Source organism: Parasteatoda tepidariorum, chromosome 9 (genome assembly GCF_982258835.1).
Source record: "Parasteatoda tepidariorum strain Cologne lab strain chromosome 9, Ptep-v5.0, whole genome shotgun sequence".
NCBI lineage: Eukaryota > Metazoa > Arthropoda > Arachnida > Araneae > Theridiidae > Parasteatoda > Parasteatoda tepidariorum.
In genome coordinates, this window is record NC_141763.1 from 32,701,153 (window position 1) to 32,727,096 (window position 25,944).

The 25,944-nt window shown below is 28.2% G+C and overlaps 3 protein-coding genes across 4 annotated transcripts in view; all 3 read left to right on the forward strand.

The window, feature by feature from the left end:
• The window catches only part of LOC107436508 (potassium voltage-gated channel protein Shal-like), a 277,559-nt gene that overhangs the window by 173,413 nt on the left and 78,202 nt on the right, over window positions 1–25,944 (forward strand). The window lies entirely within an intron of this gene.
• LOC107449179 (equilibrative nucleoside transporter 2-like) lies at window positions 15,647–17,318 on the forward strand. The gene has a single exon (XM_016064632.4). It carries the CDS (start codon window positions 15,709–15,711, stop codon window positions 16,867–16,869), a length of 1,161 nt encoding a protein of 386 aa, XP_015920118.2. The 5' UTR covers window positions 15,647–15,708; the 3' UTR covers window positions 16,870–17,318.
• On the forward strand, window positions 18,631–20,359 carry LOC139426768 (equilibrative nucleoside transporter 3-like). Its single transcript, XM_071186666.2, has one exon. It carries the CDS (start codon window positions 18,762–18,764, stop codon window positions 20,238–20,240), a length of 1,479 nt encoding a protein of 492 aa, XP_071042767.1. The 5' UTR covers window positions 18,631–18,761; the 3' UTR covers window positions 20,241–20,359.

Genomic DNA, 25,944 nt, shown 5'->3' on the forward strand with positions numbered 1-25,944 from the left:
ACCGTAAAATCACTCTAACGATATAGATATCACTGTAAAAACCACCGTATAATATTTTACAGTAAAAACAAATTTTACGGTGAAATAGATTTTACGGATGATGAACCCAATGTGCTGGTGCATTATACTTGAATTTAAACTGGAATTTCTTTACTGTGTAGGGGAGAGAGGGGTCAATTGTAACAGGGTACGATTGTAACAGAGCAAAACTTTTGAGTGTCGCGTTTTAGATTTGGTTCCTAGATGGCGCACAAGGTGTATTTAATAAATCTACATGTACACCCCTGCTGGCAACCATTTTTATGTACTTTTGAAAGAGTTACATCACAAAAGATATTTTCAAGCTACTTAAGTACTTTTTTTGGTATTAGATTATTGTATTGTAACAAAGTAATTTTGCTTAAACAAATAAAAATTATTAATCGAATATGTAAGTGGACACCTTAATTAACATTTCAATAAAAAAAGAATTAGTTTTGTTAATTAACTAGCAATGTTTTTAACAAATGAAGCTGAAATGGCGTCTTGGGGACGATTGTAACAATAAGTAAAGGGACGATTGTAACAGCTGAAAATAAATAATCTTATGTTCACAAACCATTACTTAACTCTTTAAGAACCACCAATAGTTTCGTATATCATTTATATTAAGTTGCATGTGCATTATTTCATTTGTCACCTTTCGCAGCATAAATTAAAATTTTTAACCCCTTAAAGTTAAAAGTTTAACCCTTTAAGTCTCTGCTCATTATTATTTTTACTCCTAAAGTATCGCTTCACTTTTGATCAATAAAAACATATATCACAACTATGATAATATGTATAATAAACTATGTTTTAGTTGAATTTATGAACTGTTACAATTGACCCCGTAAGTGGGGACAATTGTAACACGTGCACGACTGTCAAAAATTGTTAATAACTAATATAATAACATTTAAAATAAGGAAATTATTATTTTTTCTAGTAGAGAATAGTCTACTTTACTCGTCTGTCAATAAATACTAATAATATATTGGATTTTTTGTTAGTTAAAAATAGTTAAGTAAAAAATGTTACAATTGACCCCACTCTCCCCTACTATTGGTAGTATGGTAATTGGTGCTGTTATAATAAGTGCCAAATGTTGTTTATTTTATATACTGAAAAAAAGTAAAAAATCTTGACTGAAATTTGATTAATATAAGGCCTACACTTATATTGGATTTGCTGTATTAAATGTTTAATCAGAAGCTTTGTAATTTTGAACATAACCTGGAAGACAAAGAGTTTTCGGGATCCCACATACTATTATTGACACCAATATTGCTTGAATAGTTTTGGTTACAGGTACACTTTAAAAATTTCCGGATTATTAATCTTAAAAGTACCGGGAATTAAGAGCACCGGTACTTTTTTTCGCAAAATTCATTTTTACCGGAACATACGGAACAAAAAATCTATGATATATCGTAAATTTCATAGTTTTAATTACAGTAAAATGTCTAAATCACAATAATAAAAGCTACGGTATAATATTTTACAGTAAAACAGATTTTACGGAAGATGCACTAAAAGTGCAGGTGCATTATACCGTAATTTGAACAGGAATTTTTTACTGTGTACTACTGGTAGAATGGTAATTGGTGATTATAATAAGTACCAAATAAACTAATATAGATACCTACTATATGTACTGGGATAATAGGATAAATACAGAGAAATTTGCCTTATTGTGATAAATTTTGACTATCATGAGTTGAACAACAACATCATGTGAAATAATTCTTAAAACAAAATATTTTGGTTTTTTAGGATGATCTTCTAAAAAATTGCAAACTTCTAAAAAAGGCCACTGGGAAAAACAATAAATAATAATAATAATGAAGGCATTATTAAAGCTTAGATAATTGTGTCGGTATATGCCTTTCAGTTTTACACTTGATTTTGTTGTGTATAGCTGGTGTTATATTAAACACAAAACTAATAAAATTGAGTTGGGAATGAAAATCTCAGACAAATTATGCTCAAAGTTATGAAGAAATTGAGGTACAATTGATCTAAATAATCTGCCCTATATTTTTGTTTTAATTATGCTGATTAATTTTAACCGCTAATATAATAATTTCGAACTATATTATAGTTTTAATTTATTTTAATAATAAACATATACGAGAAAAATTCGTTTTATCAATGAAAATCGTCCAGAAATACGTCATTCTTTTATTGAATCTAAATTTTTGTTTTAACTCTATACCTTTTGAATTTTTTATCAAATTTGTTATTTTGCTTCCATCAGTTTCTTTTCCTTTGTTTTTTAAACATTTTACTAATTACCGTTAAAATAAAAGACTTACAATTGTTTTTTCTCCACACAAAGAGTGTGAATGAATTTCGTGCGTTGGAAAATTCTATGAACTCTTTATTGCCATTCTGATTTCTAAGCAGATACGCAATGTATACTGGGTGCTCCATAAAGACCGCCCTTAATATGTATTTTCCGTTAATTATTTTTAAAAATGAATGATAAAAATCGACACATTTGGGATCATAAATTAATTTTAAAGTCAGCAAAAACAAAGACGTTATCGAAATGTGTCATATTACAGTAGAAGAAAGAGCAGATGATAAACCTCAAAACCTGCTTAATTGAAGGTTAAAACTTCCTTATGTTTTTTAATTTTTTTTTCGACCAATGCCCATCCAGATATTGACTTTCGTCATTCGGGTAAGAAGAACAGATAGTACAGAGATGAAAAGGAAAAAATATCCACATCTTATCCGGGATTTGAACCCCGAACCTTTCTAACTTGCGATCAACTCTCGGACCATCATACAGCCGGTTGGCTTTTTCTAATATACGTCTTTCATTTTTTTTTCTTTTTTTTTCTATATTTTAAACATGTTTTGTTATATATAACATTCCATTCTGATTTGTCTAATTCGAGAAAGTTTTTTTTTCAATATATATTTGCGACCCATAATATACATAATTTTTGGTTTCATTTTTGATAAGGATTCGATAAAATACATATTAAGACAGATCTTTACGGAACATCCTACATAGAGAAATCGCAAAATATAAAAATTGAATTCAATGTCAAAAAATCAAAAAGTTTCACGTTCAGTTTTACATTTTTATTTTAAAAAAAGTACCAGCATCCATTGAAAGCTTAAATTAAAATACACAAGTACTCATAGAGCGAGCTCGATTTGTGAAACAATCCAAAAGAAATAAGAGCTGGCCAGCGTATAAAGCAGGGTTTGGAGTCCTTCAGTTTATTGATAAATTAAAATCTACAACCTTCCAGTCTCGCAGACATCACTTAAAATGTTACATTATTCGTAATAAACTTTCAATTATTGACTTTGCCTTTTATCATTTTACTTAATTGCGACCAAAACATACATTTTGAAACAGTCTTATAATGTTACTTTACACGAACATTTTTAAATCTTAGAGAAGAATAAGTGTTAAATGTAAGCATTGTTTCAAATAAGTCATAAATCGTAAATGATTAACTGTTAAAATTTTAGGATGCAATCCAAAAGTCAAAATTAGAGCCAACTACGAGAATTCACGATGAAATACTTGTTTTGGTGCAATGCATAAACTCATTAGCGGCAGAAACAAAAAGACAGCATAAAAAATAAACATCTTTTACTCTGACGCTAATTACAATTACGCATCTTTGTTGCGACAAAAAACGTTTTGTTTGAATGGTTTTGTCTGAAAAATGCTGCCTGCATTGTTTATGATTTTAAAGAGCACTAGGTTATACACAGATATTTTCTTTGAGGAGAAAATTCTTTTCAGTGAGCGTGAGTAAGTATATTTTATTCAAATACATTTTTGAGGCAAATTCTGATGTTTTTCTTTCCTTTTCTAAGAAAAAAAAATGAATTTTACAAATTGTTGTTCATTTTTTAAAAACTACCAAATGGGTTTCCATTATAGGTTTGAATATTATTTCAATCTGTTTACTGTTCGACACCATACTTTTTTAATAGAAAAAACTTATTAAAAACTACACAGTAAAGGATCCAGGATCAAAATAAGGTACTTTGAGTGCATAATTCGTAAAATTCATTTTACCGTAAGATCCATTTTTATCGTAAAATATTATACCATAAGTTTTGAGTGATTTTGTGATTTTTCGGTAATTATTAGTGTAAAATTCACAGTATTTCAGATTTTTTGTTCTGTAACATGTTCCTGTAAAAATGGATTTGAAGGTAAAAAGTACCATCATCCAAAGTTCTGGTACTTTTTACCGTAATTTAATAAAGAATATTTCCCATGTATGCATCAAAATATACCAAAGTTACGTAAATTAATTAGTAAATAATTATAAGTAAATAAGTAATAAGTATTATTATAAGTAAATTAGTAAATAAGTATTTCAAAACGTAATTATGACTCCTTTTTTTTAAATTCGTAAAATTTTATTCGAAAATCAATTTGTGTATACACTGTAAAATATTATGGATCCAATAGCGGTAAAAAGTATCGGCCCTCAGGGTGCAAATACTTTTTATCGTAATTTGATTCGGAATTTTAATTGAAAAATATATTCCAAAAATTACTTTTTTACTATGCGTCAACGTTTTTAAAAGTGTTATTTTAACATGTTGCTTAATTTAATTTTTTTTTTAAAACAAGCGTACGCTATAAAAAAAGTCCGGATCAAATAACGGCAAAAAGTATCGGCACCTTGGTTGCATCTTCCGCAAAATTCATTTTGCCGTAAAATCTTTTTTTTCCTTAAAATAATATACCGCAGTTTTTAGAATGATATTTTTTTAATTAGAGTGATTTTGAGATTTTACCGTAAATATTACAGTGAGAATTACGGTTACAGATTTTTCTTTCCATAACATGCTCCGGTAAACATGGATTATATGGTTAAAAAAATCTACACCCTCATTGCCGGTACTTTTTCCAGCTAAATGTCCGTTCTTCGTACTAGTTAAATAAAAAAGTAAATAACGAAATCCTTGCTAAAATTGAAATACCTATACATTTAATAAAACTAAAAAATTCCTATTTATTTTTTTTTATTAGATATTGGTTGCCCTTCTTGGTGGTTCTGGTAATATTATATAAAGCCAAGAAATTTCTTTTAAGAATTTCGTCCCGTATAAATAAAGATAAACGATATTCAGTTTTCTTTGGCATGATACTATTGTTCTAAACTAACTCATCACACAAATTATCTTTACCAAAATCATGTACTTCTGTGGTACTAATCCCTATCAGGAATTCGTAAAATCGTAATAACACAATACCTTTTTTCGGTACTTTAATGTCTATATTGTTGTTAAGATCCGTATTACAGCTTTGCTAACTATTAAACTAAAATAGCACCAATCACCGTTGCTGAAATTAATCTGGCATCATTGGCGTCAATAATAGTTTGGCGATCTTTTAAGGGTGTCTCTGAATCTTTCGCCAATAATTTTGCTTTTTAGTTCAATTTTTTTTAAAACTTTATTTGCCGTTGAGTTTAAATTAGTTTTATCGAAGCACGTTTCAAAGGCGTAACTATAAGTAAAATACATACATGGTGTAAGATAACTTATAAGACAATAATTCAGTGACATAGCCCTCAAATTCCATCTACGGTAATCATTGAGCTCATCACGAGTCATGTAACGAATAAAAAATATTAAAATAAAATATTCATTAATATAAATAATAAATTATTAGTAATATAAACAATACATAATATATTTCGCTTTAATAAAAAAAAATTATTGAATTTAGAAAGGATAAAGTGAATTTATGTTATTACTGTATTTCGTTTTAATTTTGTGCATTTGAGAAGAAAACTAAAGTTTTCTAAATAACTTCAAGTTTTTAATATTAAATTTTAGTTTCTTTGTTTGTAAATAGTATTTCTCTTTTTTATTTATTTTTTATTTTATTCTGTTACATGGTAAATTTACAATAAATAAAGAAAACAAAAACAAATTTTTATTCGCATAGCATGTTATTATGTAAATCAAAAAGCATTTTTGTGGTAAATTCAAGCAATAACATCCTTATTTATTCCTCTATATGTTTAAAAGAGATAATGGTTTTTGTTAAGAATATTAATATGCATTCTATACATTTTGAGAGATATCGAGAAATTTAAGAACAGGAAAAATATAAGCTTAAATATTTGAATCAAATTGTAATTTGCTTTAGCTACTAAAACAAAAGGTACTTTGCCTTCACTAACACTAAACATCCTCACAAAAAGTCGGAATATTTTCAAAAATTAAAAAAAACAAAAGATAAATATCAGCTTCACTAGTCCAATTAAAGTTAATAACAGAAAGCGATAAACTCAGTGTTCTAGCTAGTAGTTAAACGTATTATCGCAGCGAGGCACCTAACCGATTTAGTAGGATAAGTTTACTATTTTGCCGCACTATAAAAAATAATTCGTCTCGTTTTACGCGTTATTCTTTATGATCGTTTTCGTCTTTTAGATTTTTGTTCCAAATTTATTGGTTTCCTTTGATCCTCTTGACCAACAAATTTCCCAGTCTACGGCTTGTCTTTTATTAGACTTATGAAATCATGCTTCAAAATCGTTTGGGCAAAATATATGAGTTAATACATTTTTCTATGAGCTTATTCCTTATTCATGGCATTTCGTTGGTATACTATAGAGCTGCAATACAAATAGAGCAAGCCCACTATTACATTTCCCCATCTACCGTCGTCCCAAACATCAAACTCTCCTCTGTCACGTGCTCCTTCTCTTTCGGCGATTTTGGCGGAGAGCGAAGGGCGTCGTGTGAGAGTTGATATGGTTCTCTTTTCTGGTAGATTCCTGTTTTGTACATAGTTTAATTCCTATTAACTTAGTAAAACTACTGTTTTGTACATTTTTAGGCAACGGAGGAGAGTTAAGAGTTTCAAGAGCTAAAGAGAGAGAGAGAAAATTACCGGAACAGTAAAGTAATTTGAATCATCTTTCCACAAGGCTTTGCCAGATTAAAAATTATTTTAGAATTCCAATTTTTAATATGTATAAACTGTACAAAATTCCTTACATTTTTACAAAATTGAGAATACTTTAATTTTTGAATGGTTTTAAATTCGGTAAAAATGCATCTTTTTATGAAAGCATATACATCACATGCATATTCCTTTTTACTCCGAATTGGAGCATAGTGCTTCGGTCACTGCTCTCCATCTCACTCTATTTGTAACCAGATATTATTTTGCCTCTTTCCATGTTTATCTCTTTTCGGTCCAGGTCGTCGGGCTACTAAAGCAGGGGAGTCATCCCCTCGGCAGAGGATCAAAATTGCGATGGCATGTCTTCGGATCATCCTCAGGGATGTTTCCCAAACCATCGCCAATAGCCCATTATGCAGCTCTAATACGACCTAAATAAAATTCCTACCTACCATGTATTTCCTATTGTTTTCAGTTTGCTTACAATCGTCATGCACCACGTATTTTCAGGTCTTCCTCTTTTTCTATTGCCCTGAGGGTTCCATTCGAAAACTTGTTTTTACCAATCAGTTTCCATTTATGTTTTTAATTTCCAGATCAATCAGTTTCTATTTTGCTTGTCTTTTATAAAACTTAATACAATTTGACTCAGTATTTTTCTTAAAAATCTGAAGTTAATTTGTAACATCACTGTACATAAATTTTTTTATTGAATTATCGATATTGAAGTGTATATAAAAACGCAATCTAACAAGTATTTCACGATATTACTGCATGTTGTAAAATTATGGATATTCTTTTTATATGTGGAATTTTTAAAAACATTTGCAATAAATGATTTTGAATACATCAAAGAAGTGAACAATAAAATAGAAATTGGTAAATAAAAGGTCTGTTGCCACCTTAAAACATTTTTTTACATCAGCTTCACTCTTTAGCGCCTGTCAATCTTATTTCAACTTTACACCTGCGACGATAGAATTAACCAGCTTTAATGCCCCTGCTTGTATTCCTAATTTTTTTTCTCATGTATTATTGCAATTGGGTACTTCAAGAAGAAAAAGACCACAATACCCACACATGTGACCTATGACGTCAGTTCCAGCTGATCGTTTATAAACAAGATAACGTGTCAAAGTTGGGTTAAGTTTCTCCACATTAGTCAAACTGTTAATTAACGTGAACTTGATTAAATACATTGCCTTATCGCAAGTTTAATTTGTTGAAATATAATTCTTTCTCGTCTTAATCTTTTACTAAACTTAGATTTTTGTTTGTGTATTTTATTGTAACCGTGATATATTTTTGTTTTGTGTACCTGTCGATTATGCACAATTAGTTTGTTTGTGTTCTACTTGGCTTTATGCCTGTATTTGTGTTAAATAAGAAATATATAATGAAAGAATTGAAATATTTATGAAAGAATATTTGTTAAGAATATGGAATGTGTCACTTAAGAAAACTGATACTTGACGGGCTTGGCTAACTCGAATTAAAATGGAAAGAATAATTGCTAATGTAAGCATATGCCACGTTTCAACAACCCATCAGGATCGATATACCCGCACTAAGTCACTTGCAGGCATCTCATTGAAAAAGAGCGGATGATTTTATCAAAGAACTTATTAAGTGTTTAAAAAAACTTTGAAATATTTATCAAATAGTTATGTACTAATCTTTCATAATCCCTCTTCTCTATAACAAACGCATTTTATTAATTAATTTAATTCAAAGCAAGCTGCTGAAATTAAAAAAACATTGAACAATTTATTCTTTCAAAAGCATTATAGAGAGTAAACAAATACAACGAAAATAAACAGAGAAGTAAGGAAGCAATGTTGCTATAACTTCACCTACTGCATTTCAGCAGTAAAATGTTCTAAAAAATGTGTATTAATAATGAATAATTCTATTTAGTCATTAGTTTATGATTAAGTTGTGCTTCTATTTGTTTTATATTTACTTGGTAGATAATTTTGAACGCATAAATTCTGAGTTTAGAATGAAAGAAAGGAATAATCGGTATTCATATGATGTTTTGTGTGAATAAAAAGTTTCACTTGCTAAAAGCTCAGTTATATAGCAAATATTACAAATGTAATACCAAAAAAGAACAAAATAACTTAACTGAGAAATGTATAAAAAAAAGTCTTCCTTTAGCAAATTTTTCTGTTCGAGATAACTTTCTCTTTTTCTGGATAACTTCAATAACTCCATTTTTATCGACACAATCAAGTTTTCAAACAAAGGTTTTAGGAATTTTGTCTCCTTCATCCATGATGGCTACTTCCAGGTCGTATACAAAGTCACATTGGCAGTTATTTGCATATACTTGTCTTGTCAAGTAGTCTCATCAAATTTCAGTAGGATTAAGGTCAGCTCAGAACATCGATTTTTTCTTTCTGAAACCAATTTCTAGTTGGTTGGGAGGCATGACATGCCGCATTGTCTTGCTAAAACTTGCAGTCTGACCCATCTAGATGAGGGCCAAAATGTATAAGGTATTAGTTAAGTAGTTGTTAATAACGACTGGAGTCTATTTTCCAAGAAATTCACTGTAAGTCGTACTTATCATCAAACGCAATAGCTCCCCACTCCACCACCAAGCCACCACCTATCTGCCTACCAAGGAAATCACAAGATTCTGTTTGCAAATCATGTCAGTAGTAATTATTACCTTCCGGTCCTTCCAAATTAGACTTTTTTCGGTTTGAAAAATAATATTTTTCCAAGCAGCACCCAAGTCATAAACTCCTTTGTCTACTTCAGCCTCTCTTTTTAATGATGCTTTAGCAGTCTTTGATTTCTTTCGATTTTTCAAAAAACAATATTTGAATTTGATCTCAAATTGCGCCAGAATGTTGCATGACAGTTCGTTCTTCTTTTCTGTTGAGTTAATCTGTGAGTAGACAAATTCTATTTCATTGCAAATTTGAAAATATATCCAAATATATCTATTTTCTCCATCTAATAATTTATGCTTTCTGCTGAATCTGTCATATTTTATTTAAGAATCTCGTTTGCTCAAAACGTTATAAACAGCAGTTATAGAATGCTTAATTAACTCACATATTTTACGAGCCTTTTCCATGTGGCATTGTGATTTTTCTTATGAAAACAAATAAATTAAGTTCTCATTTTTTTATAATATTATCGTTTGCGTTTTCTGCGATGCAAAATTATAGTTTGCAAACAATTTTCAAAGAAAAAATAAAAAGATTTCTATAAGACTCAAACAGTTTTGAAAAAAAGTAATAGCCAGATTTTTAAAAAAAATCGTTTGCTGTGTAAAAATAACTCAATTTTCTTTCACTTTTTCATTTCTTTATAGAAATATAAGTTATTTCAGTTGCTTCTCCATTTTAAAATTATTTATTTTATGAAGTATGCCATAAAAATTAGTGATATTTGGGGTGGCCTTCCAGTTTTGTAACAAACTGTAAAATAAAACGAATGACCAAACGATTATACAACACTTTATAAATCCAATGAGATTCGCGATCGCAACGCTCGAGTACGCCGTCTAGCGGGAGCCTGTAAATATCGGACATTAATTTATCACGTTTTCATTTAGTTCCATCGAAATCATTGACTGAATCAGACGCCATTTTTTAGCAGCAAATAAGAAACAAAATTTCCCTAAGGAAAAGGCCGAAGAACTTGAAAAAAATCTCCAGAATATTAGTAAATCTTTCAGGAACAGAACACGCCAAACATTTGAAGAAAAATTCCGCAATAATTTTTTATTTCTATTATCAACAAACTTGCAACTGATGACTTCCGATTTCGGATACTGTTACAGATGTGTGTATTAAGGTAAAATACATTTCTTCTGTCTTCAATTCATTACGAATTAAAGTGAAGTCAACATTGCTTTCGTCATTCCAGTGAATAAATATGAATTCAGAACATACAGAATTGTAATAGTTATAACATATTCTTCTTCGTTATAGAATAGTATATATTTCTGTATCCATATAATTCGGAAAACAACAATAAAAAATTATCCAAGTTACTTGAAATAGTGCCATTTGTGCTGATTCTTAATTAATTTTAATCGCTTTCTTGGTAAGTATTTTTTAGTGTTGAAAGAATAAGTTCAACTAGAATTCAGCTATTCTGTTTTTAGCTACATATTCAATTTCATATCTATTATAAAATTTTGCTGTATAGTATGTTATCTAAAAGTAATGAAGGGATAAACTATGCATCTATTATTTGAGAATAAAGTTTTCAAACAAGGAACTTATCATTTTGGAATTCTCCGGGAATTATAAATCAGGTAAGTGCAATGATTTTTACAATAAAAAATTTGACTGTAAATATTTTTTTTTCATTTGATGATGGTTCTCTACAGAATGGTTTTTTACGTCTGATTAAGAACTATAAGAATAATAAAAAAAGAAACAATATGAAAGTTTTTATTTCAATGTAAAGAATTCGTGAAATCGTTTTTTTATCCTAAGAATTCTTTATTTTCCGTTTTTTAGTTTATAATTTTTTGATAAAAATTGTTCTCAAAATATTTTTTTTGAAAAATTAAATGGTATAACATTATGTGTTTATGTATACTTCTTGTATATTCCAATGTTTGAAGTAAAATGATTCAGAAAAGTATGGAATAAAAATTCGGTACTTACTTATTAACGCCACCGCCGCTACAGATTTGGCGGTTTTTAAGTGCCGCTAATGTACACTTAAAACTTTTGCGACAATTCATAAAATAAAACACTTTATTTAAAATCAAAATAGTCAATCGGACTTCGGTGGAAAATGAGCCGATATAGAGTTTAGCAAAGATTCAAAACAATCATATCGCCATATGAACTCTGATAAATAAGATTCCAAATGAAATAACATTTCCAAAACGAACGTTTACCAAGATAAAGTTTTATGTTGTGGGAATTGGTACATTTTCGTTTTTTCGGTAAAATATTTCCCTCCTAAAAAAATACAATTGCATCTTGTTTTGTTTTTGGCAAATCCCAAAGACGAATTTTCGCAGCACTAAAAATGGCGACAAAAAAGAATTGTTTTTTCGTTTTTTTTTTTTTTCGTCAGCATTCTTTATTTTACGTTTCTTAGTTTCTAAATAATGATTTTTATTGAAACTTGAAATTTTTTGATAAAAATTGTTGTCAAAAAACTTTGTTTACAAAATTAAATTTCATAAAATTATGAGGCTTATGTATACTTTTTGTTCATTTTAATTTTTGAAGTAATATGATTCTTAAAACTATAGAATGTAAAGTTTAAATGGGCCTTTCATGTTATATCATTAAACTTAGTAAAACTATTTCTCGGGCATTAGGTTTTAACTCTTATAAGAATATGCATATTTTTTTCTGTTAATGTACAAATATTTTTCCGATGTGTTTTGGATATTCCTTCTCTAATAAAAAGAGATACCATTTTGTTTTCGTTTGCATAAGAAAGAATATCAAGCATTTTTCTTTTTTAAATTTAATTAGTCACAATAAAGAAGGAACGTTGCAATGCTACATGCTACATTAACGACGTCTCTAGAGTAACTGAATGACGGATCATGTAGAAATCACAGGTAAGCGTCTCATACAACAACGCCCCCTATAGTTCGTTGCGATCGCGAATACCTGCAAGTGACGTAGTATGGGTATCTCGAACGATTGGTTTTTGAATTTATGATTTGTTGTTTTTGAATTTATGATTTATGAGTTTTGATTAAATCAAGTTAAGTAAAAGACGTAGGCAATTATATTTCGAGCAAATTCGATGTGTAATACTGCACTGCATTTTAATAACTTCACATTAATTAACATTGCAACTTATGTAGAGAAATTAACTCGACTATAACACTCATTTTGCTTACAAACGATCAGCTGGCGCTAACGTCATAGGTCACGTGTGTGGGTGTCCGTGATATTCTTCTTCTTCTTGAAGTGCAGGAAGAAGATAACGGAAGAGGAAAAAATTGAGCAGGTGTAAATAAAAATGAAACAGATTTTTTTTTTACGAATAATCGAGCTGAAGTCTAAGATAAAAGAAGTGAAAGTGATAAAAAAAAATTGCTTCCACACATAGGCACAGTATGATTGAAAGTTTCAAAGACAAACAAAAATGTACGCAATCTTGTCTTGATTCAACAAATGTTATTGAAATAAAGCAACAAAGAAACATAACTTGAAAACTATATCATAGTAAAATATTATTCGTTCTTTTTATAACGAATAATATTTATCTTAGAGAAGTAAACCAAAATTTTACAGAGATATTAAACTATAAACCGTAGAGTGTCAACTTTTGAAATCTACGGGATCTTCTTACCATTTCCTGGTTTCCTGTTGATCGAGGAAACTGTGGCCTGTTGGGCGAGATAAAACGTGAATATTAAAGGATCCTGATGACGTTAAGTGTAATCGTTTGTGCTTTCAATATTAAACGGTCAGAAAAAAAAGTATTTTTTAATTCGTTTTCAGTTTTATATTTCCATATACGATATTTTTCAATATATTCTACAAAATGCAAAGGTTGAATAGATTTGATTAAAGTACATTATGCATTTTACAAAAACTTTTGATCCGCTTTTTTCATTTTTTATAAATATAAGTTAATTAAAATGCATCAACATTACATTTTCGAGAATTTACCTTGAAAGATAATTCAAAAATATAATCATGAGTTTAATTTAAAAAATTGAAAAAAATCGTCTGAAATAAAAGTTTGTTTTTTAAAAAACGGCAACTTTAAACATAATATTTAGAACTTTTCCACCGAAAGACTGCATGATATTGTGCAATAGAATTTTCTGAAAGATAACAAATGACTTAAGTATGTATTGCATTATATAGAAAGTAATTTAAATTATTTTTTCATTTAGAAATTCCGCATTCATTTTTATTTTAATTAAAACGTTTATGGGAGAATTTGAGTAGATTATTGTGCTTTGTATGATAGTTTATAGATGGCAGAATCTTTTAGAATACTGAATAATTATTCTTTTTTAAAGTTTTATGTAAATCTTAAGTTTACCTTGCAAGTATTGTTAAATAAAAATAATATCTTAAATTTATTTATTAATTAGTTAACAGGAAAAAACAACAATTATATCAAGAAGTAAGCTAGATAAACCAAAATTCAAAAGAGTTTAAATGAATAATAAAAAATAAAGCAAATATAAAGGAATTAATTTGACTAATCAATGTTCAAGATAAAAGTTTAATTCCATAGCTTCGAAATCCTTATACATTTAAAAATAATAAATCTGAATCACGTTTTAAATGGAACTTAATTTAAATGGAACATAATTATTTTATTTTTTGTTACAAATAGAATTAGATAAAATAATTAATAAATTGTTTAAGGGCTTATTTAATTAAAAACTAAATTATATTTTTGTTACATTTTTACAACGAAAGTTCTCACAATATTAAAACTTTTTTCATAAAGAGTTGGAAATGTTAATTTCAATTTACTTGATTATAAATGTGTACTTTTATTGATTTTACATCAATTATAATTCAAAAAAATTATTTTTTATGCTTAGTTACTTTTCTTGTACTAAAGATATCTAAAAGTTCAGTTTCTATTTCTTTCTGACTAAATTCAGATTTTATATCTATTTTATTTATAATTTTTTCTAGTTTTTCTTTAATTAATTTTTAAGGAGCTTGCTTCTATAAGTTTAACATAGTTTATTTGTATATAACCAATTATTTATAGTTATTTCTTTGCAAGTTAGTAAATTGTAATTGTATCTTTTTTCAGGAACAAATTAAAAAAATAATAACACTATTCTTATTAACAAAAATTTCATTTTTATATAAAGTTCTTTTCATAAAGCATAATAAAGTTACATGCAGTTATTAAATATTATTACCAACTACTTTATTATATTTAATTGTAGGTTTGTGTATTTTTATCAAGCTCTATTCTTTTTACCAATGTGGAAGCTCTATTCTTTTTACCAATGTGGAAGTTCTATTCTTTTTCATATGTGGAAGTGTTATTTTCGTCATATTTTGAGTTATGCTCTTAAAAAATGAAGAGATCGGTTTGTTCATTGCATATTCAAATTGTAAGTTTCAAAAGTTATCTAAAATTAGAAGTTTTGTTGATAAAATCTTACCTATGTAAAAAAAGTGTCCTTGCACCCCCACCCCCCAAAAAAACGTTTTCAAGGAGTAGTTGTTTTTTATTCCAAACGTTATTGAGCATTCCCTACTTATCTTTATTTAACTAATATGGAAGAAATTTAAACTAATAACAGTGGTTGAATTAAAATCTAAGGAAATAAGTTAGTCTGATTCCCACATATTTTTACAATAATATGCATTTTTCTTTGACTAAAATATTTTATTTAAATTTTTTTAATATTACTACTACTTTTTAAAAATCATAAGATTTAAAATACAACAGTCTAAAAAATAAATTAACTGGGAGTTTATTTTTAATGTATTTTAGAAGCCTTTGAAAAGTGGATCAGATAATTGATTTATCCCAAAAAGTAGGCCATAAAGATTTTTCTATTCCATCTTGAAGTACTTGAGAGGTGAAAGAGTTGCGGATCTTGCACCATGACAGAATTGCAGTCTGTGAGTCCAACTTACCCAGAAACAGTACGAAACTATAAGCTTGCAACTCATCCTGACAAACAAGAAAATTTCAGCGAAAACGATGGCAGTGTCTCAGAAAATAACGTAAGGGATGATATTAAAAAGGGTAGTAATACTGTAGTACATGACAAACTAAAGCTTGTCTTTCTGATATTTGTATTACATGGAATAGGCATTTTAATGCCTTGGAATATGTTCATTACTGCTAATTCTTACTTCGTCGACTTTAAACTTAATGTCAATGATCCCTCAATGGAACAAAACAGGAAAAACTTTTTAATTTATGTAGGTATAGCAGCCAATATACCTAACGTATTATTTAATGCCTTGAATATTTTCGTTCAGTTCGGTAGTAGCACATTAGGAATTCGAATAATTGGTGCATTAATAATAGAAATTATTATATTTTTCGTGACAATAATTCTCGCTATGGTTAATACAACTTCGTGGGTTGGTGTGTTCTTTGGTATTACAATGACTTCAGTTGTTATAATAAACATGGCAAATGGAGTTTACCAAAACAGTGTGTATGGTCTTGCGGCAATGTTACCTATGGAGTACACAATGGCTGTTATTTTGGGCACAAACATCAGTGGCACTTTTACTGCAGCAATTCTCATACTTTCCATAGCAGCATATACCCACCCAAGAACCGGAGCCATTTATTACTTCTTAACGGCTTTGATAGTTTTATTGTTTTGCTTAGATACTTTTCTGGCCCTGCCTCTTAACAAATTTTATCAATATTATGATAAATTATCGAAAAAATTTCCTGCAGAAAACGTGGAACAAGCGGTGACACTTTCACCATTTCAGACATTTCGCAAGATTTGGCCTCAGTGCTTAAACGTATTCATGGTATTTTTCGTCACACTTACAATATTTCCGGCAATGTGTGCAAATACAAAAATTTTCGATTATCGTTTTTTTATAGATGCGAAATATTTCACTGCAATTACTTGTTTCTTGAGTTTCAATTTCTTTGCAATGGTAGGTAGCTTTTTACCAAGTTGCTTTAAATGGCCTGAACCAAAATACTTATGGATACCAATTGTGATACGATTTCTATTGATTCCATTTTTCATGCTTTGCAATTATATACCTGAAAGCAGAACCTTACCTGTTTTGATTAAAAATGATTATGCTTACACTGTTATGGTTACTGTTCTCGGGTTGAGTAGTGGTTATTGCAGTAGTCTGGCTATGATGTATACTCCTGGATATGTTAGTAAAGAAAATAAAACAGTTGCTGGAATGATAGCAGCTTTTTTCCTTGTCTTCGGTGTATTTTGTGGAGTAAACTTTACATTTTTTGTCAGATGGTTAGTTCAAACTTTGTAACTTGCATGTTTTTTATTGTTATTACTATGTCACTGACTAAATTGTTTGAATGGAAAAGCTTTCAGAAATATGCATAGTTAAAAACGACGAATATAATGTTATATGTACTTTATATTTTTTATGTTTCTAATTATTCTAACTTTTTAATTTAACTTTCTAATTATTTTTAAGTTTTTCTTGAGTTTCAATTACCTTGCAATGGGAGGAAGCTTTTTACTAAGTTGCTTTAAATGACCTGGACCAAAACACCTATGAATACCAATTGTGGTACGATTTCTAATGATTCCATTTTTCATGATTTGTAATTATATACCTGAAAGCAGAAGTCTACCTGTTTTGATTAAAAACTATTATACTTACACTGTTATGGTTGTTGTTCTCGGGTTAAGTAGTGGTTATTGCAGTAGTCTTGCTATGATGTATACTCCTGGATATGTTAATAAAGAAAATAAAACAGTTGCTAAAATGATAGCTGCTTTTTTAATCTTTGGTATATTCAGTGAAATAAACCTTACATTTTTGTTAGATTGTTAGTTCACACCTTGTAACTTGCATGTTTCAAGGTGTGAACTAACATGTATTTGCATGTAACATTTATACTGTTATTACTATATCAGTTTGAAGACTGTCTATATAGTATGAACAGAAAAGCTTTCAGAAGTACGGATAATTAAAAATGAAGAGTAAAATGTTATGTATACTTACGAATTATTTTAAGCGAAATTCAACTCTTGATACGTATTACCTTAAAAATAGTTCATAAAGTTTAATTACTATCAAACTGTTTTCATAAATATCTACTTCGCAGTGAGATCATTGTAAAATATTTCAATATATTCCCCTTTACTTCCGTAAATTTTAATATTTGCTGTAAAAATAATTATTACGAATTTCCTTTTCATTGTTGCGTTTAATTCGTTATTAATATTTAAAATTATATGTATTTTACATCGTTTTTGGTAAATTACTTTTTTCCTATCGTAATACCTATATTTACTTAATAAAAATATAGTTTTAACGTATACTTTATATTTACTTGTTATTCATTAGGTGATAAAGCAGTTACCTATAAAGGTTACTTGTGAATTAAATTTCATATAAAATATAAAGCTGTCTTTTATTTATATATATTTTTAATTTCAAATGTCTTACAATTGATAATTGAAATTGCACAATTATAGCTATTACTGCTTAAACTTTAGAACTAGAAATCAATTAGATGCTTAGTAATTTAAAATAGGCATATTTAGTTAACGAGAACTTTTTCTTCGAATGAGCCAATAACACACTTAATACCTAACAAAATACAAACTTATGATCATCCCACGAAAAAGTGAACTCTCTGAATTTTAAACTGTTGGAGCTTTTTTTTAATTCCATAACTGACTAATACTACATAAAATTTACATGTTACTTCATACAACTTAGTTAAGTGACAAATTGTTTTTTTGAAAACCTTATCTATCATGTAAACAATTAAATTAATTTTCGAAATATCGTTATTTTTTCATTAAACTCCGATTGCGTCATTTTAATTATCTTTGAAAATATTAGCAAATGGATCTATCCATTAAAAATTGAGTACCTCAGTTCGTCTATTAAAAGTTATGCAGAATGCTTTCATTTTAAAAAATTTTAATACCTAAGTCATCAATATGTCACGTTATTTAAAGCTTAGGTTTATAAAATCCATTCAATACTTAATTTTTTGTGCGTGCATAAAGCACAAAACATCCGACATCAATTAACTAGAAACTTTAGCTGAGGCTTAGCTCATACTTGATTTGTTAAAACATATTTAGTAATGTATTCTTGCTAAGCAAGATTTTTATTTAAGGACTGAGAAGATAATAAGGAACATTTTTAGAAATTTAGTTGATAGTTTTAGCGGCATGACTTCGAAAATCCGTTCAAATGAGGCGAAAACTTTGGATGACTCATTAGCCTTAGATGCACATCGAGAAAAAAATACCAAGGTTGAAAACGAAAGTAATTCAAGCATTGAAAATTACCAAGAACCTAAAAGTTTGTCTAGCTTGAATGACTCGTCTACAACTGATATGTATCTAGAAGGAAGTAACAAGGGGGAAAATGAAACTTCAAGCATTGAAAGTGTACATGATAGACCAGAACCTAAAAGCTTATCTGTGTATGACAAATTTCATTTTGTCTTTCTAACATTTGTATTACTTGGAGTTGGTAACATTATGCCTTTTAATATGTTTATTACAGCTCAATCTTATTATGTTGACTTTAAACTAAGGGATAAAAACTCTAACTCCGATCACCGAAAACATTTCTTAACATATGTGGGAATAGCTGCAGAAGTGCCAAATCTTATATTTAACGCCGTTAACATTTTGTTTCCATTTGGCAGTGAATCATTTGGCACGCGAATTATAGGCTCTACTGTAATAGAAATCATAATATTTCTTCTGACAATTATCCTTGCCATGATTGATTCTTCCTCATGGACCAATGAGTTCTTTTATATTACAATAGCATCTGTAGTGGTACTAAACATGGCCAATGGAATTTATATAAATAGCGTGTTTGGCCTAGTAACAAGATTACCAATGAAGTATTCGATGGCTGTTATTTTTGGTACCAACGTCAGCGGAACACTTACTTCAATCATTCTCATAATTTCAATAGCAGCATCACCCAATCCAAGAACTGCAGCAATCTATTATTTTATTAGTGCAGTTGTTGTGCTGCTGGCATGCATTGATTCAAAACTAGCTCTACAATTGAGCAAATTTTATAGATGCTATGATAAGTTATCCAAAACTGCTGCCGTTGTCGCTGAAGACAAATCGGAGAAACCATCTTTGTGGCAGATATTGCGTAAAACATGGCCTCAATGTTTCAATGTATTCATGGTATATTTTGTCACTCTTACAATTTTTCCTGCAATATATGCAGAGATAAAACAGGTGGATGATAAGTTTTTAGTATCAAAACAATACTTCACTCCTGTTGTATGTTTTTTAAGTGTTAATTTCTTTTCCATGCTTGGTAGTTTTTTACCAAACTGGCTTCAATGGCCTGGACCAAAATATTTGTGGATACCAGTTGTTATTCGAATTGTAATGATTCCTTTTTTTATGTTTTGTAACTATAACCCACATCACAGGAAACTTCCAGTATTGATTAATAATGATTGGGTAGTTGTTTTTATGGGTGCCGTCTTCGGGTTAAGTCATGGTCATCTAAGTAGTTTAGCTTTTATGTATGGCCCTGGATATGTCAGCATGGAACATTCACCGATAGCTGGCATGTTGGCAGCATTTTTCTATGTGTTGGGTGTTAATTGTGGAATTGTTTTTACATTTTTTGTTTGTTGGCTTGTTGAAATTGAAATGAAGTAGATGAGATATATTTATAATATTATTATTTTTCAAAATGTTTTAACATTTTTTAGTAAAAATTACTTTAAAAATTCTTAAGGTAACTAAACCACATGAAGAATTAAAAAATACCTCACAGATCAAACAGTCTAACCATTATTATTTAAGCTATTTAAAATAAAATAAATTTTTCAGCATATTCTAATGTAACATTCTAAAATATGCAAATTTTTAATTTATTCAAAATTAGGATTTAGTTATGCTTCACATTTCAACATGATTAGCATACACCCAATGTATTCTTAAAATATATTTCTATGTGAATCATTAAGTAACATTTTGCAATTGTGATCGTATAATATTACTATTTACACTTTTAAAAGTATCTAACTATTATAAATACTTTGATTGATTTTTAAGTAAAGTTTACCAATTTTTTCGCTTATGGAACCCTAGATAGTCGACATTCATTTGCTGGAGCGCTGGCATTATAAAAAAGAATTCTTTAACAGCTGTGAATATACTAATAAAAGAATAAGACGTAGAAAATAAATCATTTTGAAAATATTTTCTGTGAAGAATCTAATATTTAATATTATGAATTTGTTTTTGGTGTATGCATATGCTGAAAATGACTGAAATAAAAATAAGAACTGTTATAAAAACTGTTAGTTATTTTATTTCGAATTGAAAAACTCGATAAGAAATAATTGCGGATTTCTTAAAAAATGCTTATCCTTTTTTAAATTTATCCAAAAGATTTTTATAGGAAAAAAAAAATTTTAATTTTGCTATTTCTTCAATAGCATTTATTAAAAATAAGTTTATATAAACAACAGAAATATTGAATAAATTATGGATTATTGTTCGAATATTTTTTATATTATTATTTATATGATATTGAAAAACTGGATAAGAAATAATTACGAATTTTTTAATAAACGCTTATCTTTTTTAAAATTTATTCAAAAGATTTTTATAGAAAAAATATTTTCTTTTGTAATTTTGCTTTTTTTTAATAGCATTTATAAAAAATAAGTTTATATAAACAACAGAAATATTGAATAAAGTATGGTTTATTGTTCGGATACTTTTCATATTGTTTTTTATATGATATTAAGAAATTATTTATATATAATTATTAATAGTTAAAAAAAGTCCTAACTCTTGGAATCCCTGTAAATCTTTCAGCTTAACCCTAAGATTTCGCTGAGCACCTACCGCTAGTTTAAACTATTTTGGACGTAATATTTGAATGTTTCCACAAGCTAAATCGTATCCTCAACTTTCTGTTGTTATAAATTTTAATTTTAATGCATTTGTATTTTATATCTCTGTTCTTAACAACAATATATATATTTTAAATCAAATTTCTCTAATGATAAGTATAAAAGCCTTGAACCGACGAATTGCTTAGCCATTTAAGTATACATAATTTATTTCAGAAGTATTTATTCACTTAATATTTATTTCATAGAGTTCATTGATTTGCTAGAGAAACAGTCATATAGTAGAATGAAGTTTCGAATTTTTTTAAGTCAACTAGCTTATATCTAACATAAACTATATTGATTTCATTGATTTCCAAAATAGTCATACCAACTACATATGAAATCTATAAAAGTTATTTTTTTTTAATTTTCAATATCACGCAACTTTGTCTTGCTGCTTCGATTTATTCATAAGTATAGTTACAAATAAAAAAATTATTTACGAATATAAAAAAAGTATTTTGAAATATCTTGTAAAATATATTTCTCTAACTCATAATCAATTATTTTCAAAACAATTACAGTTCCCTCTATCCTTCGAATAAAAATTGCGCGTACATTCTAAAAAAAACCACTCGAATAATTTTTTAAAAGCATGTTTTTATGTACCCGCAGAAAAATTACATTTTTAAGCAAATGCGAAGTTAATACAAATTTTGTGTCATAAAAAACTAACTCGCTTACTATTCCATGATACTTGTTTTACGGAGATATTGTTCTTATTTACGTTCATATCTAAAAAAATCATGGGTTCTTTTTATTATATTTCATTCAAATGATAATAATTTCGTGACGTTGCGTTGGGGACTTGTTAAGATAAATCTATAGAGAAATATATTAAAAGCTTCCACACAAATGCTAAAGCATGTAAAGAAGCGACGCGTCTCTTTTTTTCCAGAGCGCAGGTAAAATGGCAATTCTACTGTAAAATGCTCTCTTATCGTTTAATTATTTGACTTATTTTAGTTTTCTAAAGCTTATGAATGCTTAGTTCTCTAAAATGCTTATAAAGAATGCCGTAATTAAGTGAAGACAAAAGTACATTTTGTAAAATAAATTAAGATTTAATTTAAAGATTTTGGATGAAAATTTAATAAATTTATTTTCATATTGAAAAAATACATATTTATATGGGGGAGTTGAATCATTAGTCCTTTTAAACAAATGGAAAAATAATTATGTAAAAATGTTATTGCATAAAATTATTGCATAAATGCTTCCTGATAAATTATTTTTATAGATTTCTTTTCTTTGATTATTGGTCTCAAAACCTGTCTTTGGTGAAAGTTTTAAGGGTACTTAAAGTACCCTTCAGAAGCACGTTTTAAGGTTTCTTTTAAATGTATTTGGTCAATACGGATTTTTATTTTTGGATAGAATACAAATACGCAGAATTTATGTATGGAAACAAATTTTTGAAGGAAGGGAAGGATTTTTCTTTTTAAAAAAACGAACTTTTGTTAAAAGTCTAACCAGACTCCACGTATTTGTGTAACTAATATACCTAATTTTTTAAAACCCAATTAAAATTTGAATATTTGTTCGAATTATGAACCCATAAAACGCTTCTGAGTGCAGAAACGCTTCGAATAAAACACGAAGTTTGTTGTACGTCCGCAATTGACTAAGGAGCTATGCAAAGTTACAAATTCGAGCACTTAAATATTTTTCCTGTTCATAAACTTTGTGATAGATTATTTAATGTCATTAAGTCAACTTTTAAGCAAAGTAAAAGAATTTTCGGAAATCCTAAAATGACCTAACTCATCAAAATTTCATGGAAATAATGTGTAAATACACAGCGTAATTAAGATATGCGTATTAAGAACTACATTTTTAATTTCGAGTGTCGTGAGCTCTCTCAACAATAAAATTACCTGCAAAAAATAGATAAATTATTAAAACTTCAGTTAAGAAAAGCATAATTTAGCATACCTGTCACACATTGAATTCAATGTTGTCTTCATAAATAGATTTAATATTGATTTAGGGCTTTCTTGATGAAAGGAAATTATTCAATAGGGTGTGGCTCTTAATAGTAAAAATTTTTTGGATGAAATCCAGTTGAAGGAAAATGTATTGAAGACGTTTTAGTTTCTCCACCCCGCTTTGTGGTATCAAAGGTACACCCAATTTAGAGATAAAAACAATTACTTCTAGGCTTTTGCATTTTTAAAGAGATAAACAAGAGAACACGCAAACTATAATTGAAAGCATACATTTAAAAAGATACAATTAAATGTCGTATTCATGACAGAATTGTGGTGGATGAATGTTTAATCCTTCCTTATTTACGAGAAGAGATGTATTACACATTTTGAGACTATTTAGGTGCGACCACTTCGCATATTTTTAGATAATATTAAATTGAAAATAATAAATGTCTTTACTTAACTTTGTAAAAGCAAACAGCTCTTTCACTACAACCTACTTTTTATTCTGAATCATGCTAACTCCCAGAAATTTTATCTATATTAATAAATTATAATTTATTGATCGCTGTATATAGAATATGAAATCAATTTAGTTCCTTAACTATTGTTGTTTATTAAATTAAAAAATAATTTTTAATCAATTGCGAATCTCAAGAAAACACTACAATGTAAAGAAAAACACTACAGTGTAAAGAAAAACACTGCAATGTAAAGAAAAACACTAAAACTAAACTCAGTGGCGCGACAGTCCAACTGGGCCCATCTCAGTTTTCTTGATCTTGGGCTCTTGGGTGCAGGAGCAGATGTTCCGGTTAGGTGGTCAACCGAACACGAAACCCCCAGTGTTCAGTTCCCAAGCATGCTTGGTACTCATTTATCGACTAACTGAAGGGATGAAAGGGTGAAAGAAAAACACTACAATGTATTAATGTAAAGAAAAAAATAGAGATCCTAGGGTAGGGGACTCTTCTCTGCATTAAAATTAATACAATAGTACACTGTTAGAGCTTCTGAAATGTTAAGATGGTGCAAGTTTGCTTCATATTTTATTAAGTTAAAATTAAATTAAGTGCGAATTATATTTCTTTTTTTAATTTCAATAAAACTACATCATTTACATTTATTAACAATCTGTGAACATTCTCCAACATTTCATTAACACTATATTCATCATTTCATTATACTAAATATTTCATAGGTAAACATGATTCAAATGATCATTCCGTTAAAATTTTAGCAAATTCAAATGATATATCGATTCATGATTTTTTTTTTTTTTTTGAAAGCTTATTTGAAAACTTTACTTAACTCAGCGAGGTAGTTTATTTCTAGAAGAGTTCAATTCCTATAATACAGTTCGATATACTATCAAAAATATCTAAGCAAATTTCCAAAATTTTTCGCCAATTTTAGACAAGTAGTTGATAAATGAATTCTGAAATAAATTAAAATTTAATTACTATTCGTAATCGTACAACGCTGTATTTAAACTAAGATTCATTACTGATTTAAAATTATGTGTCAGTATTAAACTAGAAAATTTTTATTACCAGAAAAAGTTTTCAATTTAGATATTTTTATTTGACACTCAAGAAAGCTTATTCTCATTGCTCTAAAATTTGTATTACAATCTAAAGTAATTGGGTACAGCATGAAGTGCAATTTCGATAAATTAAACTACTAGAAGGTTCAAACCTCTGCTCGCTCCACTTAATAATACCGTAAGTGTTTCTTAGTAATCATTGATTTCTCTTAATATTTTCTTATAAAAAAAACAATTATTTATTAGCATATAATTTAATTAATAAACTTTTAGTCAAGAATATTTTTGTTAATGTATATTTTTGTTAATGTATATTTTTGTTAATGTATATTTTTGTTAATATAGAATATTTTGTTAATATATCATATTTTGTTAACATGTAATATTTTCTTAATGTGTAAAACGTAACGTAATTAGAAAATAGCTGAATTTAAAATATAATCAGTTTTAAATATAATCAATTTGAAGTATAATATGTATTAAAATATAATCAATTTAAAGTATAATATGTATTAAAATATAATATGTAATTGAAAAAAGAATTTAAACTAAAAATATACAGATTCTGTGACGCTAGACGAAGAATGGGAAGTAATTTTACTGCGTCATTATAACCCGATATCGTTTACAAATTAAAATTCATCAATTATTAAAAAAGTAAAAATAAATATTAAATAGCTTTTAGTATTAATGAATCATATTTTTCTTAGAATTTTGATCATTTTATTTGCTTAATTTTTCATTAAAATAAATTTTATCTCAAAAAGAAAATTATGTGACGAAGTTTTATTTCTGAAATAGAAAAAATTCGATAAAATAAGCATCTGATAAAATGCAAGACAACTTCGTATTTACGTAATGATTTATTCGAATTTCCAGAGAATATCTCTAAGAAAAATGAAATAATAATCTCTTAAACAGCATAAACAAGAAATTCATTCGATTTTCTTCTTTCTTTCCCCAAATCAAATAAATTC